Source organism: Eumetopias jubatus, unplaced genomic scaffold, assembly GCF_037043125.1.
Source record: "Eumetopias jubatus isolate StellerSeaLion01/CBP00866 unplaced genomic scaffold, mEumJub1_p1.0 scaffold_6, whole genome shotgun sequence".
In the NCBI taxonomy this organism is placed as follows: Eukaryota; Metazoa; Chordata; class Mammalia; order Carnivora; family Otariidae; genus Eumetopias; species Eumetopias jubatus.
The window spans coordinates 136,394,691-136,408,669 of NW_028274812.1; the positions used below are offsets into that span (position 1 = coordinate 136,394,691).

At 48.5% G+C, this 13,979-nt stretch overlaps 1 protein-coding gene across 3 annotated transcripts in view; it reads left to right on the forward strand.

Moving 5' to 3' along the window:
* JARID2 (jumonji and AT-rich interaction domain containing 2) overlaps positions 1–13,979 on the forward strand; it is a 248,870-nt gene that overhangs the window by 112,621 nt on the left and 122,270 nt on the right. The window contains exon 2 of one of the 3 annotated variants that reach the window (XM_028107343.2): positions 3,024–3,159. The exons of 1 other annotated variant lie outside the window; for it this stretch is intronic. In XM_028107343.2, the coding sequence (XP_027963144.1) occupies positions 3,024–3,159 (136 nt within the window). Of the gene's footprint in view, positions 1–3,023; positions 3,160–13,979 lie in introns of those variants that run through there. One more of the 3 variants, XM_028107345.2, reaches the window with a different exon arrangement.

Here is a 13,979-nt window from a genome sequence, read left to right on the forward strand (position 1 = left end):
CTCTCTCTCAAATAAATCTTTTATAAAAAGATGAGACTGCTATTGAAGAGGGGGAAATACAAGGTAATAAACTCTCAGGTGTTTGCATTTTGAGTTGCCTGACCTCTAACAATAGTTCTTTCTGGGCTTTTCTTGGAGCGCTCAGCCCTTGGCTGTTCTGAACGACAGTTCAGGCTACAGCGGAGTGCGTGTCAGACCTGAGGTACCTTCTTGCAGACCTCCCATGACTCCCATCTTGGCTAGCCCTGTGTTACCACTTTGTGGGGTGCAGGCACACTTCTGCTTTCTGCATCTGGCATTCCACTAGGGAGGAGGAGTGCACGCCTCCTAGTGTAGTGTAGGGTGATTCATCTTGATCTGTGAAAAGCAGCTTAAGTTTTAGTTTCAGAATTATTACCCACCTATTGAGCTTTTGGAAACAGAACAGAGTCCCCTTATTACCTACTACTTTGTGTCTTGCATCAACATCAAGGGAGGGAACAAGGCTTGACCAGCACTGTACGTTATCGAAAAGAGCTCTTGTGTTTCAAAAAAAAAAAAAAAAAAAAGTTTGTTTTTTTAATATCTAGAATTTGAAGCCCTATAATCTTGGTCATGGATTTGGTTCTCTTGTATTTAAAGTACTTTATAGGTTTCATGAAGCTGCTTGTCAGTAAGCGAACCTAAAATGCGTCTTCCTTTGCAGGCAGTTTCAACTCACATGGTTTATGTTTTAATGGGACCTTAGTCGTAGGGGTAGGACTCTCTTGAATGGAGGCCGGAAGTCAGAATGGAGGCACCAGTCTAAACATGACGCAGTACATCATTGCAGGAACTTTACATTGAAAGCTATTTTGGGGTCTTCTCATTTATAAACGCTGGGTATGTATGGAATAATAGTTTATAATCCCATCAGCTTTCAAGGATGAGAATAGGAATCTGGTCTCCATATGAAAGAGCATTCTTTCCTGGATGCTGAGAAAAGCTGGAGTTTCAGCCTCACTGTCTTTAACGCCAGGAGGAGCCAGTGCTTATCATGCAGATGCAGTGAATCCCCCTTCTTTGTGCCTTTTGTGTGCTGTGTGGATACGTCCTCTGATTGGTTATTCAGCCTCCTCAGTTGGGGTCTGGTCAGAGGGCTTCCTTTTTCTGTTGGTGAACCATGTGATTGGAGGGTAGAGAGTGACTTGTACACGGTAGCAGTTCAGAAATCCCGTGTGCTCGTCCCGTCTGCTGGAGGCAGTTAGCTGACTTCTTTTCAGCCTTTGGATTTGAACCTTGACCCGCCAACCCTGGCCTGTAGACCTCTCTTGCCTCTTTGGGGCGCGCCCCCAGGAAGACAGGAGGTGCCTTCCTCCTCTGGAGCCAACAGGAAATCTCAGCTTGGCAGGTCTGCAGGAGTGGAAGGATGTCGGGTTCGGGGCGGGGGCGGGGGGAGGTGGAAATCCTAGCTCTTCTTTCCCAGGGCTCTCTTCCCCCTTATTACAGAAGATGGTAGAGCGCTCTCCTTCTGGAAGAATCCCGGCAGCTTAACCCAAGTTGCTTCAGGTTATTTAGGGCTTTAGAGTCTCCGTGTGGTTGGATTTCTAGGATGTAGTTTGTGTTTATGCAGAATTTAGGGATGTGAGCACGGGGAACGAGCTCAGTTCCTCTAGCCCCCTAACCTAGTCCTGTTGAGGTTTCTGGGGACCTGCGGGTAGCAGAGAGGAAGAACCAGTTCTGTCTGGCATCAGGACCACAGCACCGGCCTGGCTCTTGTGGGGAAAGTACTCCTGTTTGAGCAAAAGGAACCTGAACATCCACCCCCACCCCCTCCTGTGTTTACCCAGGATATTAATGTTCTCCTTATTCTCCTAAGGCCCCAAGTATCTGAGAAGCTCCGATCCTTCTAAGGTGAACGGTTCTGAAATGCTTAAGTCTTGCAGTGAGTGTGTGAACATACGGACTTTTTGGATTCGTGGACAGTAGGCAGGTATCCATAGGCGAGAACCTGTTGCGACTGTCCTGGGCTGTGTGTGAAGCAACACTTCACACCTTACACACACCTCGCTGGTTCCCTAAAACAATCACCTCTGCGCACATCCCTGATCCCCCACCATCTCCACGTTTCCAGACTTGGCTCCTGTTCTTACCTCCCTGCTGGGGAGGGGTAGGGGGGGCTCCCTCCCCTCCTGCCCTTGCTGTTCCTGGCCTCCCCTCTGTCTTTCTGCAGTTCTGCTGGAGTGGCTGGGAGGGGCTTGGGGCTCTTTGGACTTCCCCAACCCCCAGCCGCCCAACCTGGCCTTCATTTGTTCAGTGCCTCTCTCAGAAGCTTGCAGTGCTGCTGATAACACAGACATAAGGGAGCCGCGCACATTAGACCTTCAAGACCTATTATTAACCTGTGTGTATTTTTCTTTTCTTTTTTTTTTCCTCCCCCTTTAAATCACCCCTTCTCTCCCCATCTTCCTACCCTTGCCCACCAGGATTCATGGTCTTTTTTCCCCACAGTGCTCTGTCTCTTTCTTGATTAAGACTCCTTTCCGTGAGTGAGGGGTCAGTACAGATCCAATTTCGTTTCTTCTGACCGAATGGTAAATTCTTTGAGGGCAAGCCCCCCCTCCCCATGACAACAGGAGCCTTTTTTGAGGAGCCCGGCACCTGTTTGTAAGGCAGGACACCTTCTGGCATTGTTCAGTGAAAGTCCAGGACGTTGGTTCCTGAGCCCTCTGCTTGTGTGCTTCTTTCTAAATTTTGCCCAGAATAGGAAACTGCAGTGTTACTGGTTAATGAGGGTATTTGGGCTCAGGGTTTGTAAAGGAATTGAGGTGGTGGTTTTCCTTCCACGCCCTTTTACAGTCCGGGAGTGAGCTTTTTGCTAGGGTCAGTGCTTGAACCATCACCACATGATGAAATTCTGGCCTCTGGAGCTGGGTCTCGGTCGCATGATGCTTGTTTGAATTTTTTTTTTTTTTTTTTTAAGTTTATTCGAACACTTAATGTTTACTTGCCTTTTTTTTTTTTTTTAAAGTGATTTCCCTTCTCCCTTTCTTCTGTTTCTCCAGGATGACAGTGATGGGATTCCATGGTCAGAAGAAAGGGTGGTACGTAAAGTCCTTTATTTGTCTCTGAAGGAGTTCAAGAATGCCCAGAAGAGGCAACACGGGGAAGGCATTGCTGGGAGCCTGAAAACAGTGAATGGTGAGTTGCCTCTTCTGTTGGACTCGGATGGTATCTTTGGACCTTGTTTCTGAATTGGATGTGTTTCGGGTGGCTTGTGCTTCTCAGGCTAGGCCCCTGATGGCAGCTATTTTGGACATCCTACTGGGTTTATGGATTCATTTTCATGCTCCTTTATATGTGATGTGTAATATAATTGGCAAGGTGCCTTAATTAGTCTGTTCCCTACAGATAAGACAGGGGCTGTGATCCGATTTCTACTAGGTCCTGGGTTGAAGGTAGAGTCTGCCTTACAGGTTTTTCTGTGGATCTCTTTCTCCTTAGATCTTGCTGCACCCTGGAGTTCCTGGTTCTTTCTCCCTGTTTGTGTAGGAAGTAGCTTGAGTCTTCGGGGTGCTTGCTGCCCTTTTGCTCTCTGGCTCAGCTCAGCAGCCTAAAGACGTGCTTCCTTCCTTGCCGATGAGGCTGGGCAGGTGGTTACATGGCAGCAGGTAGACGGTGGCCTAGAATTCCTGTGCATTTGGGAGCCTAGCCGTATGGTTATGAGAAGTCTTCTTGCAGCCTGGAAGGAAGCTTGCTCTTCTCGGGGTTTATTCCGCTGTCTCTTTAGGAGGACGGGCCTGAAATCACCCAGTGGAAACCGTTTCAGAACATGTTACAGTCTGTGTTTTAGTGCAGGGGATGTGGCTGTGATGGCATTCCACAGTCTCCCTCGCCCTCGTTAGTCCTTTAGAATCCTAGATAAATGTGAATGAATAGACCATGTTCTGGTTTGTACTTGGCTTGGAGCAAGGAGAGATGATGGGAGAGGTGGTGGTTCATTTTTTCGAGTCTCTGCTCCGGTCGTGGGCCGATAGAGTTGGGACACGTGGGGGTACTTGAGAGCTTGCCAGGGTCCAGAGGGGCAGGTTCACCTCGGGCATCCACTGTCTTTCCTGTTGGCTTCGTTGTAAGGTGGGCTGTCTGGGGGACCCTCTTGTTGGGACTAGTGCCTACAGGCGGGACCCGCATCGAGCCTTGGCCGGGTGTCCAGGGACGCCCTCCCTGAACTCCACCAGGTTTGCCCTGCCACCCACCCAAGGCCTGTCCCTCTCTTCTTCTGGTTCTGGGTGACTTAAAACAAGAAGCTTCTGGAAGTCTGAGTCTACATGTATATGGGAAAGCGCCCCCCCCCGATAATATATATATATATAAAATCTTCCACATACATAGAAGCAAAATTAGTAGAATCTGTTGCCACAAGTCTAGAATCTGGATCCCTGTGTGACGTGATTGTTCTTGGTGTCCTTGCTTCACGTTGAACGTAGTGTCTGGCTTTACGTGTTTGAGGGGGGCATGATGGGGGAGAGTCTCACTGCATCCTGAAGGTTACAGTAGAGCAGGGGCGGCTGGGGGGTTTAGATTTTACTGTCATGATAAGGCATTCTGCTATGCAGGAGCAGGAAGGCCTTTAGTGGTTTTGGGATCTCTTAGCGAAAAAAAAAAAAAAAAAACCCATCTGAGAGGAAAAAACCGTTTTCAGGACAAGTTAGCCAGGTGTCCAGCATTAAATAAAGGTGGGATTTAGGTAAAAGAACAAAAACTAAAGCTCTTCAAGAGGTCTCATAGGCACTGCCGGCCTCGTCGACCAAGGGTAGCTCTCGTTTTTAATTGGCCTCGTCAAGGGCTTGACAATGCCCAGGAAGGAATTCTAAGAAAACTGGCAAAGGCCGCTCTGTTGGGGGTTGTTGAAGACTTTAAAGAATTCGTGTACCAATTTCATAAAGAAAAGGGGGTTTTTGTTGCGGTAGTTTGTATTTCATGCTGATAAAGACTGGCTTGTCGTTTTCCTGTCTAGTTTTCAATATGGCGACACCAGGGCGCCTCTCTCTTGGTGGTGGGATTGCCGTGAATATGCCCATTTCTGGTTCCTGTCGGTGTCCCTGCAGCCAGCAGTCCAAGCCCACGTGTCTGTCATTCTGTATCGCGGATTTCCAAAGAACTTCTGAGTAAACACTTCTGGTTTTAAGAATAATTTTCTTAGAGGCCGCTAACAGGTTAAAGTGTGCTTTCTCATTTGGGGCCTACTGGAGAGATCGGGAAACCGGCATTGTTCACTGGGGAAGAACTCCTTCTCTGTAGGCCCCCAAACCTCAGCGATGTGCTCTTAGGGTGCATGGTCCAGAGAAAGCGGAAGGCGGTGGAGCACCCCAGACTTTGTGGGCAGCTGAAGTTGGGAGTGGGAGGGTTGCATGCAGTGCTGTGTGTGTGTGCCTGTATAGATGTCCCTTGTTTAACGGATACTTCATAATCCTCATTCCGCACTACACAGAAGCACCTTGTCCTGAGCTGCGTATCACAGCGCCCTTATCTTGGGGCTCTTCACCGGGGGTCACGTGAAGATAGGTTAGTGTGGGGAGAGCGGTTTTCACAGCCCTGCAAGGTGAAATGTTTTGATTTTTTGTTTTGTTTGTTTCGGTTAGTCACAGAACCTCCTGAGGTTCCCTTGTAAACATTGAAATCCATTGGTGCAGTGTTAATGGTCACAGAAATCTGGTGGTTGAGATTTGAAGCTGTCCCAGTACAGAGCCCTTGCTCCTAGGACATGGGGAAGGAAACTGACCAGACAGGGATCAGAGTGGGCGCCCGTGCCCAGAGTTGGGGTGGGTACCTGCTGCCCCTGTGGGCCCCCCTGCCTCCCTTATGCTTTGCAGCTTGGGGACCTTGGTAGTGACCTGCCTCTGAGGCCCCTGGTGTGTTCATCTGTAAGCTGAATACAGTGTCCTTGCGGGGCTTTGTGAGTGCTCTGTGTGGTAGTGACTTCCCCAAGGTCACACTGCTGTCTTCCAGCAGAACTGGGATTATAGCTCACGCCCTGCAACTTTGAATCTAGCACTTATTTAAGGGGGCAGAAGGGGTGAAAATTACACCACATCTTTGCAGGAGCAGTAGTAGTGAAAACAAGGCGCTTGGACATCCCCCCCCCCCATCACTTTTCTGAGTTATTGGTCGTGCTAGCGTTTCCTGGGGAAAATTCCGTCGTCAAATAATGCTTGGCGTTGACAAGAGAAGGTGCCTGATATAACTTTTTATCTAATTTGAGAATTTTGGGAATGAATTGCCGTCACTTCCGCTAAATCCTTGGCTTGCGAGGATGACGAAGCAGCCCCTCCTTGGCCTTCCCTCTGTGTGAGGCAGGGTGGGTGGGTGTGGAGTCTGTGAACCACACACGGAAGGTGGCAGCTTGTATCTGAGTGGCTCAGCTCTGCCGCCCCATTTCCGTGGGTCTCCTGTCATAGTAATAACCCAACCAGATGTAAGATGGTAGGGAGACCTCATAGTTTATGTCACAAAATCCATGTTGGCCATTGATCTTGCTTTCGTAGTTCTAAAGTGACAGGGAATGGGGTTGTGTTTTGTTTTGTTTTGTTGGAGGGGGGGTTTCTGGTAGAGGTAGCAGATGTGAATCTTGAACAGGCCCGCGGATGGCCTGTGGGGGGATCGAAACCCTCATTATGGCTTGTTGGTTATGGCCGAGCATGGGTAAGGCGGCACTCCCGAGTTTTGCTGATTGTGAGAGCCTTCTCTCTGCTTCCTGCTGTAGAGAATGCCATTTCTTCTGCCTGTAAGAAATTGGACAAAAGCTTTGGGAAGGGCTGGCAGAGGCTGAGGCTGAGGCCACTCTTTGAGGGCCCTTGGCCCGCTGGGGCTGAAATTAGGGACATTTAAATAATAACATGCGACACAAATGAGTACACATAATTACACAGTAAGAGAGGGGAGCTATTAGCTGTATTTGGAGTTTCATTTGCTTCCTGTAAATGTCATCTGAGATCAAGCAAGGCCTCTGGTCAGCCAAAGAGCCTTGAGTAGATTTAAGGGACCCCGGATCATTTTTCTTGGAACCTTGTGGTAGTTGTGATGGGCCAGTCTGTACTGAGCACTCAGTACTGACTGACTAGCGCTCGATCCGCATTTCACTCATTTTAATCTTCAGAACAGACCACTTTGTAGATGAGGAAGTGATACACCAGCGTGGATTAGGCGTTTGCCTGCACCAGTAGTCCTTGGCAGCCTTGGCTTTCTGCACCAGCACTCCCTTGCTTTCAGCCACCTCTTCGATAAGCAGAAGTAATTTTGGAATGCTCTGTAAAGATAGGATTCCAGAAATAAGAATTTGTAGGAGTACACTTTTTCTAATAGGGGTTTCTTTTGAAGGAGATAATGTGTGATCCTTCACTGGGGAAGGAGACCTCGGAAGCGGGGCAGGGGGCGGTGTCGTGTGAGTACGAATGTGGGCATGTTTCCAGGCTTTAGTGGAGCTTGTCACCGGTCGAGGGAATCCCAAGATGGCAGTCCTTCTGCCCGCTTACCATCCTTAGGCCCGTGACAGGCACACACAGGCATTCATTTTATTTCTTCACCGAGAAGTAGAGATTTGTATTTTTAATGCTGTTGTTGAACCACCAGGTTGGCCAGTCGTCCTAGGGCCACCGGTCCTGGCGGCGCGCTGGTGGGGATGGGACTTTCTGGAAACCACTGCCAATTCGTAGCGAAGGGCCAAAGTTGGAGGTGCAGATACAGGGAGCCCCCCTCCCCCTTCTTTCTACTAAGGAATAGGATCTTCGACTCCTTGAAAATCTTAAAGATTCCTGATGGGTTGATTGTGAAATGAAACTTGGTCCCAACTCCTGCAGGTTCATTGTTTACTACATAAAATAAAGACGCCTTGTGTGAGTCCAAATGAAAAGTCGGAGCACATCGTCCCACGAATGGAATTTTATGTACGTGGCTATATTGGAAAAGACGGTCATGGTCGTATGGTTGCCTTCTGACAGCCAAGGGGGCCCCCTCTCCCTTCTGCTTTGGGCCTAAATTGTTCATGTCTAGCTGTTCTAGAGATGGCTCCTACTTCAACAGGGAAGACCATTTTTTGGGTTTTTGTTTGTTTCCTCCTGGAGAAAGTGGCTTACCCCACCGCTTTGCCCAGATGGAGCTGCTGATGGGTCAGTGTCCTGTGTCCTCTGCAAGCTGTGGGCACCGAGCAGCTGCCGCAGGTTTGGGTTTCTGGAACACTCCAGCCTCAGAGACTCTTCTTCCTTCTGTCCGTACCCCCCCACCCCCCATGTGTGAGACAACACACCATGTGAAAAAAGCTGGGTGAGATGAAGGGTAATACACTTCCCTGAAAGCGACTTAAATTTATTAAAAAAAAAAACAAACCAAACAACAAAGCTACATTTTATCCTGGAAAATGGTCGCATTGAAAAGGCTTGATGTCTTTCCATGTAGCTTTCATGTGGTCCATCCAGGACCTAGTGATGCACTCGGGGCGTTTTTTGATAGTGCTTCCATTTAGTTGATACTTGATTGTGTCTTTAGAACACAGGTGCTTTTGTGAGTAATAAAACGGAACTCTGTTCTTCTTCTTTCCTGTCACTTTGTGCTTGAGGCCCCCTGCCCTCCAGCTCTCTCAGCCCACTTCCTCTGTTAGCTCTGTCCTCCTCATCCATGTGAAATCTGGGCTGGTGTAAGAGGAGGGGCCTACGGCAGGTAAGGGTGTGTGTGTGCGCGTGTGCGCTCACTCGCTCACTCGCAAGGAGCCCGGGGGGGGGGGCGGGGGGAGGGAGGGAGGGAGAGCACATGCTCTCTCCTGCCTGTCACAGTTCTTAGAAAAGCCCAGCATTGAAGGTCCTGAGGGCGAGAGGATGGAAATCTGCTGTGATCACCTTTTCTCATCTCTACAGGGAAACCACTCTGGAACTTACCCCTCTTCACTGTTTACTTCTCTCCTAGATGATTGCCATCAGTAAACAAAACATGTTGTAGTTACTCTCATAATAAAATGCTCCCTCTACTGATCTTGTATCTCCCTCCTGCTGTTCATGTCTCTTTTTACTGCAGTGCTCCTTGAAGAAAATGTCTACACAGGCTGTCTCCTCTATTTATATTCATGTTAATATCCTTTCCCCTTTCATTCTCCTTTGAACCCCTAGAATCAGGCCACGATTAAGGCTTCATTAATGACCTTGATTGCCAAACCAAGGTTCCAGTCAGTGTTGCCTTATTTGCCCCTTTGGCAGCATTTGACATGATCGAAACTGTCCTGAACTGCACTTGCTTACTAGCCTTGGAAGGCCTCGTGAACATGAACTGTTCCAAAGCCAACCGTCTCCACCATGTCTCCTCTGCTCTGCCCGTCTTCCCATTGTCCATAAATGCCAGTTCTGTTTTTCTAGATGCTTTGGCCTGAACCTTGGAGTGATCTGTACTACTCTGATTTTTCCATACCTTGCATTCCTGCATTCCATCCTTTAGCAAAATCTGTTTGTTCTAAATTCACATCTTCCCGAGTCTGAATTTGCACTACTGTCACTGGTCGGAAACCTCTTGCTTGGGCTGGGACCCCTGATGCTCTGTCATCTCAGCTTCCATCCCCCCCCCCCCCTTCCAGGCAGCAGTCAGAACAGTCCTTTGTAAATGCAGATTAGTGCATGCTCTGTTCCTGCAGTGTCTCCCTGCCTCTTAGCATGATAGCTGAGCATCCTTACCCAGACCACTTGATGTGGCCACAGTGTCAGGTCTCCTCACCCCTGCCTCCCCTAGTTTGGCCTCCTTGTTTTTCCAGGCGTACCAGAATGTGTGTGTGTGTGTGTGTGTGTGTGTGTGCGCGCATGTGTGTTTTTTGAAGATTTTACTTATTTGAGAGAGAGGAGAGAATACGAGTGGGGGGAGGGGCAGAGGGAGGAAGAGTGAATCCATACCAGAATCCCCACTGAGCAGGGAGTCCGAGGCCAGGCTCAGTCCCAAGACCCTGAGATCAGAACCTGAGCTGAAAACTGGAGTCAGATGCTTAAACCGACTGAGCCACCCAGGTGCCCCAATTTTTTTGCTTTAAAAAAAAAAAATACTGTTATTTTTTTGAGAGCGTGAGCAGGAGGAGAGGCAGTGAGAATCTCATGCAGGCTCTGCTCGGTGCACGTCCCGACTCGGGGCCGGATCCCAGGATCCCGAGATCATGACCTGAGCCAAAATCAAGAGTCAGATGCTCAACACCCTGAGCCACCCTGGCACCCAGAACTTTTGTGCTTTCTGACCCTTCTGTTTACAACTCTTTCCCTTTAAATAACTGCATGCTTCAACCCTGCCTGTATTTTGGGTTCCTGCTCAAACCTGGAGGTTTGAGCTGGAGCATCCTTGAGCATCCTATCAAAAGTGGTTCCTTGGTCTGTTATCCTTTCACTTTTTATCTTGTAATATTTCTCTGCATAGAATTTCTCATCTCCTGACATTGTATTCTTGTTGTTCACTAGTTCTGAGTTCTCTCCCCACAGTAGATTGAAAGTCCACGAGAGAAAAGCTTCATCCACGTTGAGTGGACTCCTGGGTGCTCTGTAGGGCATGTGTTGTTGTGTGAAGCAGTGTGCAGACATCTCTCTGCCCACCGGCTGCTGCCCCGCCCCCCGTGCCCCCCGACCCCCCTCCAGCACCCTCTGCCGTGCTGTGGACACACTTCTCTCTGTTCAGGGGTTGAGTGTCACACCTGTGGTTTTATTTCAGAAATGCACACAGCCTGGACCCCCCCCCCCCCGCCCCCCGGTTACAGCCTATGCTGTTTTCCTTATTCATAATTGTGATAAATTTCTAAGTCTTAACATCATAAAGATTCTTGGAATTAGATCACCCTGTACCTTTTATTTTATTTTCTTAAAGATTAATTTATTTGAGAGCGAGAGCGTGTGCACAGGAGGAAGGGGCAGAGGGAGAGAGTGTCCCAGGCAGACTCTGTGCTAAGCGTGGAGCGTGACATGGGACTCCATCTCACAACCCTGAGATCATGACCTGAGCTGAAACCAGAGTCCGATGTTTAACCAACTGAGCCACCCAGGTGCCCCTACCCTGTACCTTTTCTTGCTTACTAGCCTTTTCTTAACCCTATTTGTAGATTGCCTGTTTGGGTACAGGATACATTGCTTGGTAGTTTAAATTAAGATTGGGCTTTTTAAGAAATAAGTTACTCCTTCTAATCTCGTAACATTATCGTAATCTGTTACTATCTTAATTTTGTGGGTTTGTGTCGTGGGTCTCAGATGTTAAGCAGCTTACACAAGGCTGCATAACGAAGCGGTCTAATCAGGATTTGACCCCAGGACTCCTGACTCAGATCTTAACCTCCTCCTTCTCCCCCCCCCTTTAGATTGAGGTACGCTCTGTGAAATCATACCTCATAATTGTACAATACGGTGGATGTGCAAATGCTCCTATACCCATGTGACAAGTCCTCTAGGACTTTTCCATCAGCCCAGAAATGTTGCTCCAAGTGAAACTGTATGGTCATTTTGGGGTTTGTCACCATGGCTGTCTTTTGACTTTTTTTTTTTCCTGACCTTTTATGATGATACATGGGTTTGTGGTGTTTTCCCAGAATGTACCAGATGCATGAGAGTGTTGAGACTTGAAGGGGTCTCAAAGCCAGTGGCTCAGCTCCTGTGCATCCAGTATGCAGCTCTTAGGAGCCCTGGCTTTAGGGAGGCATGAATAAGACCCCCACAATTGGACATGGCCATGAATGACCACCATTTCAGCGGTGCATTCTTGGAGCCAGATTCTCTGTCTTGAACTGGTGTTTCATCTTTTCGTTCTGAGCTGAGTGCAAGTCCGGATCTAATGGGCTTTCGAACAGCTCTGTCTCTCCTCCTGCTCGGTGTCCCCTCTTCTGTGAGTGTTCAGAAGTCGCAGCCTTGGTTCAAGAATTCAAGAGGTTTCTCGGAACTGGCAGTCCAGATGTGGCTTTTCCCCAAAGGCAAGCTAAAGAGGCATCCCTAGGGCATACCCCTTTGCTGCTGATATGAGTGATTCTTTGTCCACAGCTGTGAGCTGCCCCATGGCCGGGAGGATGCAAACACATGGCAGGTGCGGGGGGTGGGGGGGAGCCCAGCATGGTCAGATTGCTAATTTCTGTTCATTTTCTTACAGCTGTGGTGAACGTCTGTGTATTAGTCAGCTCATGCTGCAGTAAGAAAATACCATAGACTGGGTGGGGTGGTTTAAACAACAGAAATACATTTCTCCTTGTTCTGGAGGCTGGAGGTCCCGGAGTCCTGTTCCTGGTGAGAAATGGCTTCCCAGCCATATCCTCACTAGGCTGAGCGTGGGGGAGAGAGTGCGTGGGTGGCTCTTCCTCTTCTTAGGAGGACACTGGCCCTAGCAGATTATTGTCGGTCACCCCTCCCTTTCCCCCCATTATGACCTCATTTACTTTTCTCACCTCCTTGCAAGCTCTGTCCAAATACGGTCACATTGGGTTTTGGGGCCTTCAACATAGGGGCAAACAGCACTACTACTGCCAACACTAGCACTTGGGTAGGGCTCTGAGATGGGGACAATTTTATCCCATTTTAATTTTAGATTAAGTTAATTTCCTTGCTCATCTGCGACGTGTTTCCTTTTGTGTTTATGTGGGTACTAGGACGATTTCCTGGTATGCCAGGAACCCCTATGAACTTGTTTGACCTTGGAGAAGTTAGTGTTTTTCCCGAGTGGGTGGAATTAAGCTTGGGTTTTTATTTATTGTGTGCCTGCTTTTTTGAGACCTCTTGGGTTTATCTACATCCCATACTTCAGTGGGGGTTGAAACAAGACTCCTGAGCTGGGGAGCTGCTGTAGGCCAAGAGACCTAAGGAAGAGGCCAACAGGGTTATTGCAAAGGTCCCGGGGGTCGGGAAGGGTGTGGGAATCGGGATGGCCCTGGAGGGATGTTTCTGTTGTCAATGTGGGAAAAATCATGGCATTATTTGAGGTTGAAGGATCCTGTTTGTTTTAACACACATTCATTTTATTTGTATTTTATACACGAATTCAATTTATTTTTATATGCTGTGAGTGTAATTTAGGGCAAGGCTTTCCAACCAGTTTTACTTCTCAACTTGTACAGGAAGGGAAGAGCCTGTGGGGTCCCCAGACTGTTCAGGCACGGAGAGTGTATCTGTGTCTACTCTCATAAATGGTAACGTCCCCCACCTCCTCCTACCTGGAAATAGGCCGTCTGCACCGTGCCACGATTTGAGTTCTGTGATAGATTTACGGAGCTCTAATTACTAGCTGACCTACCACGATGGCCCTAGTGCAGTTTTGCTTTGCTTGTGAACTTCTTCGCACCCATTTCCCCCAGATCTAGAGGGCCTTTCACCTCGCTTTTGGAAATAACCTGTTACTACTTGAGCCCGTTAAATGTTTAGTGTCCTGTATGGCGTATCTTTAAAGCCAGAATGGTGATAACTGGGTATGCTTTTGGGAAATTACCCTACAGTCCATTAAATCCCTTAATTTACTATTTGTTACTTAAGCTCACCTGCTGCCAAATCTTCTCTATTCTTGTAGCTTTCTCTTTAGTCTTTAGGGGGCTTCTGCAGAGTCCCCAAACTAGCTTCCTCATGATTTCTTTCTGAAAGATCCTAAAGCTGTACAGGTATTCATACGTGGAGGTTCGCGGTCCTTGAGGGAATCATGAACTATTTTATAACCAGTGTCAGCCCAGCCTGTCAGGCTGTGTCTGTCTTGCAAGGAGAGCTTGAGGCTCCTTTCTGGGGCTTCAGAGCTCCTCATGCCCGGTGCCCAGGACCCTGTTCCTCCCGTCTCCCGTTCCCTGACCTTTCACTAGTGCTCTTGGTTTGTTCATGCTTTGGAGCTGATGATTTCAGCTCTGCACACGGGGGAGGGGCGGCTCTTACTGTGTCACCTGTCCCTCCAGTGGCTTCTGGGTCAGTTCCTTCACTGACTCCATGTTTCCCATTGGCAGGTGGGCCTCCTGATCATGGGTGTGACAGCTGGTCCTGGTGACTGGGAAAGACATCTGTGCTTGA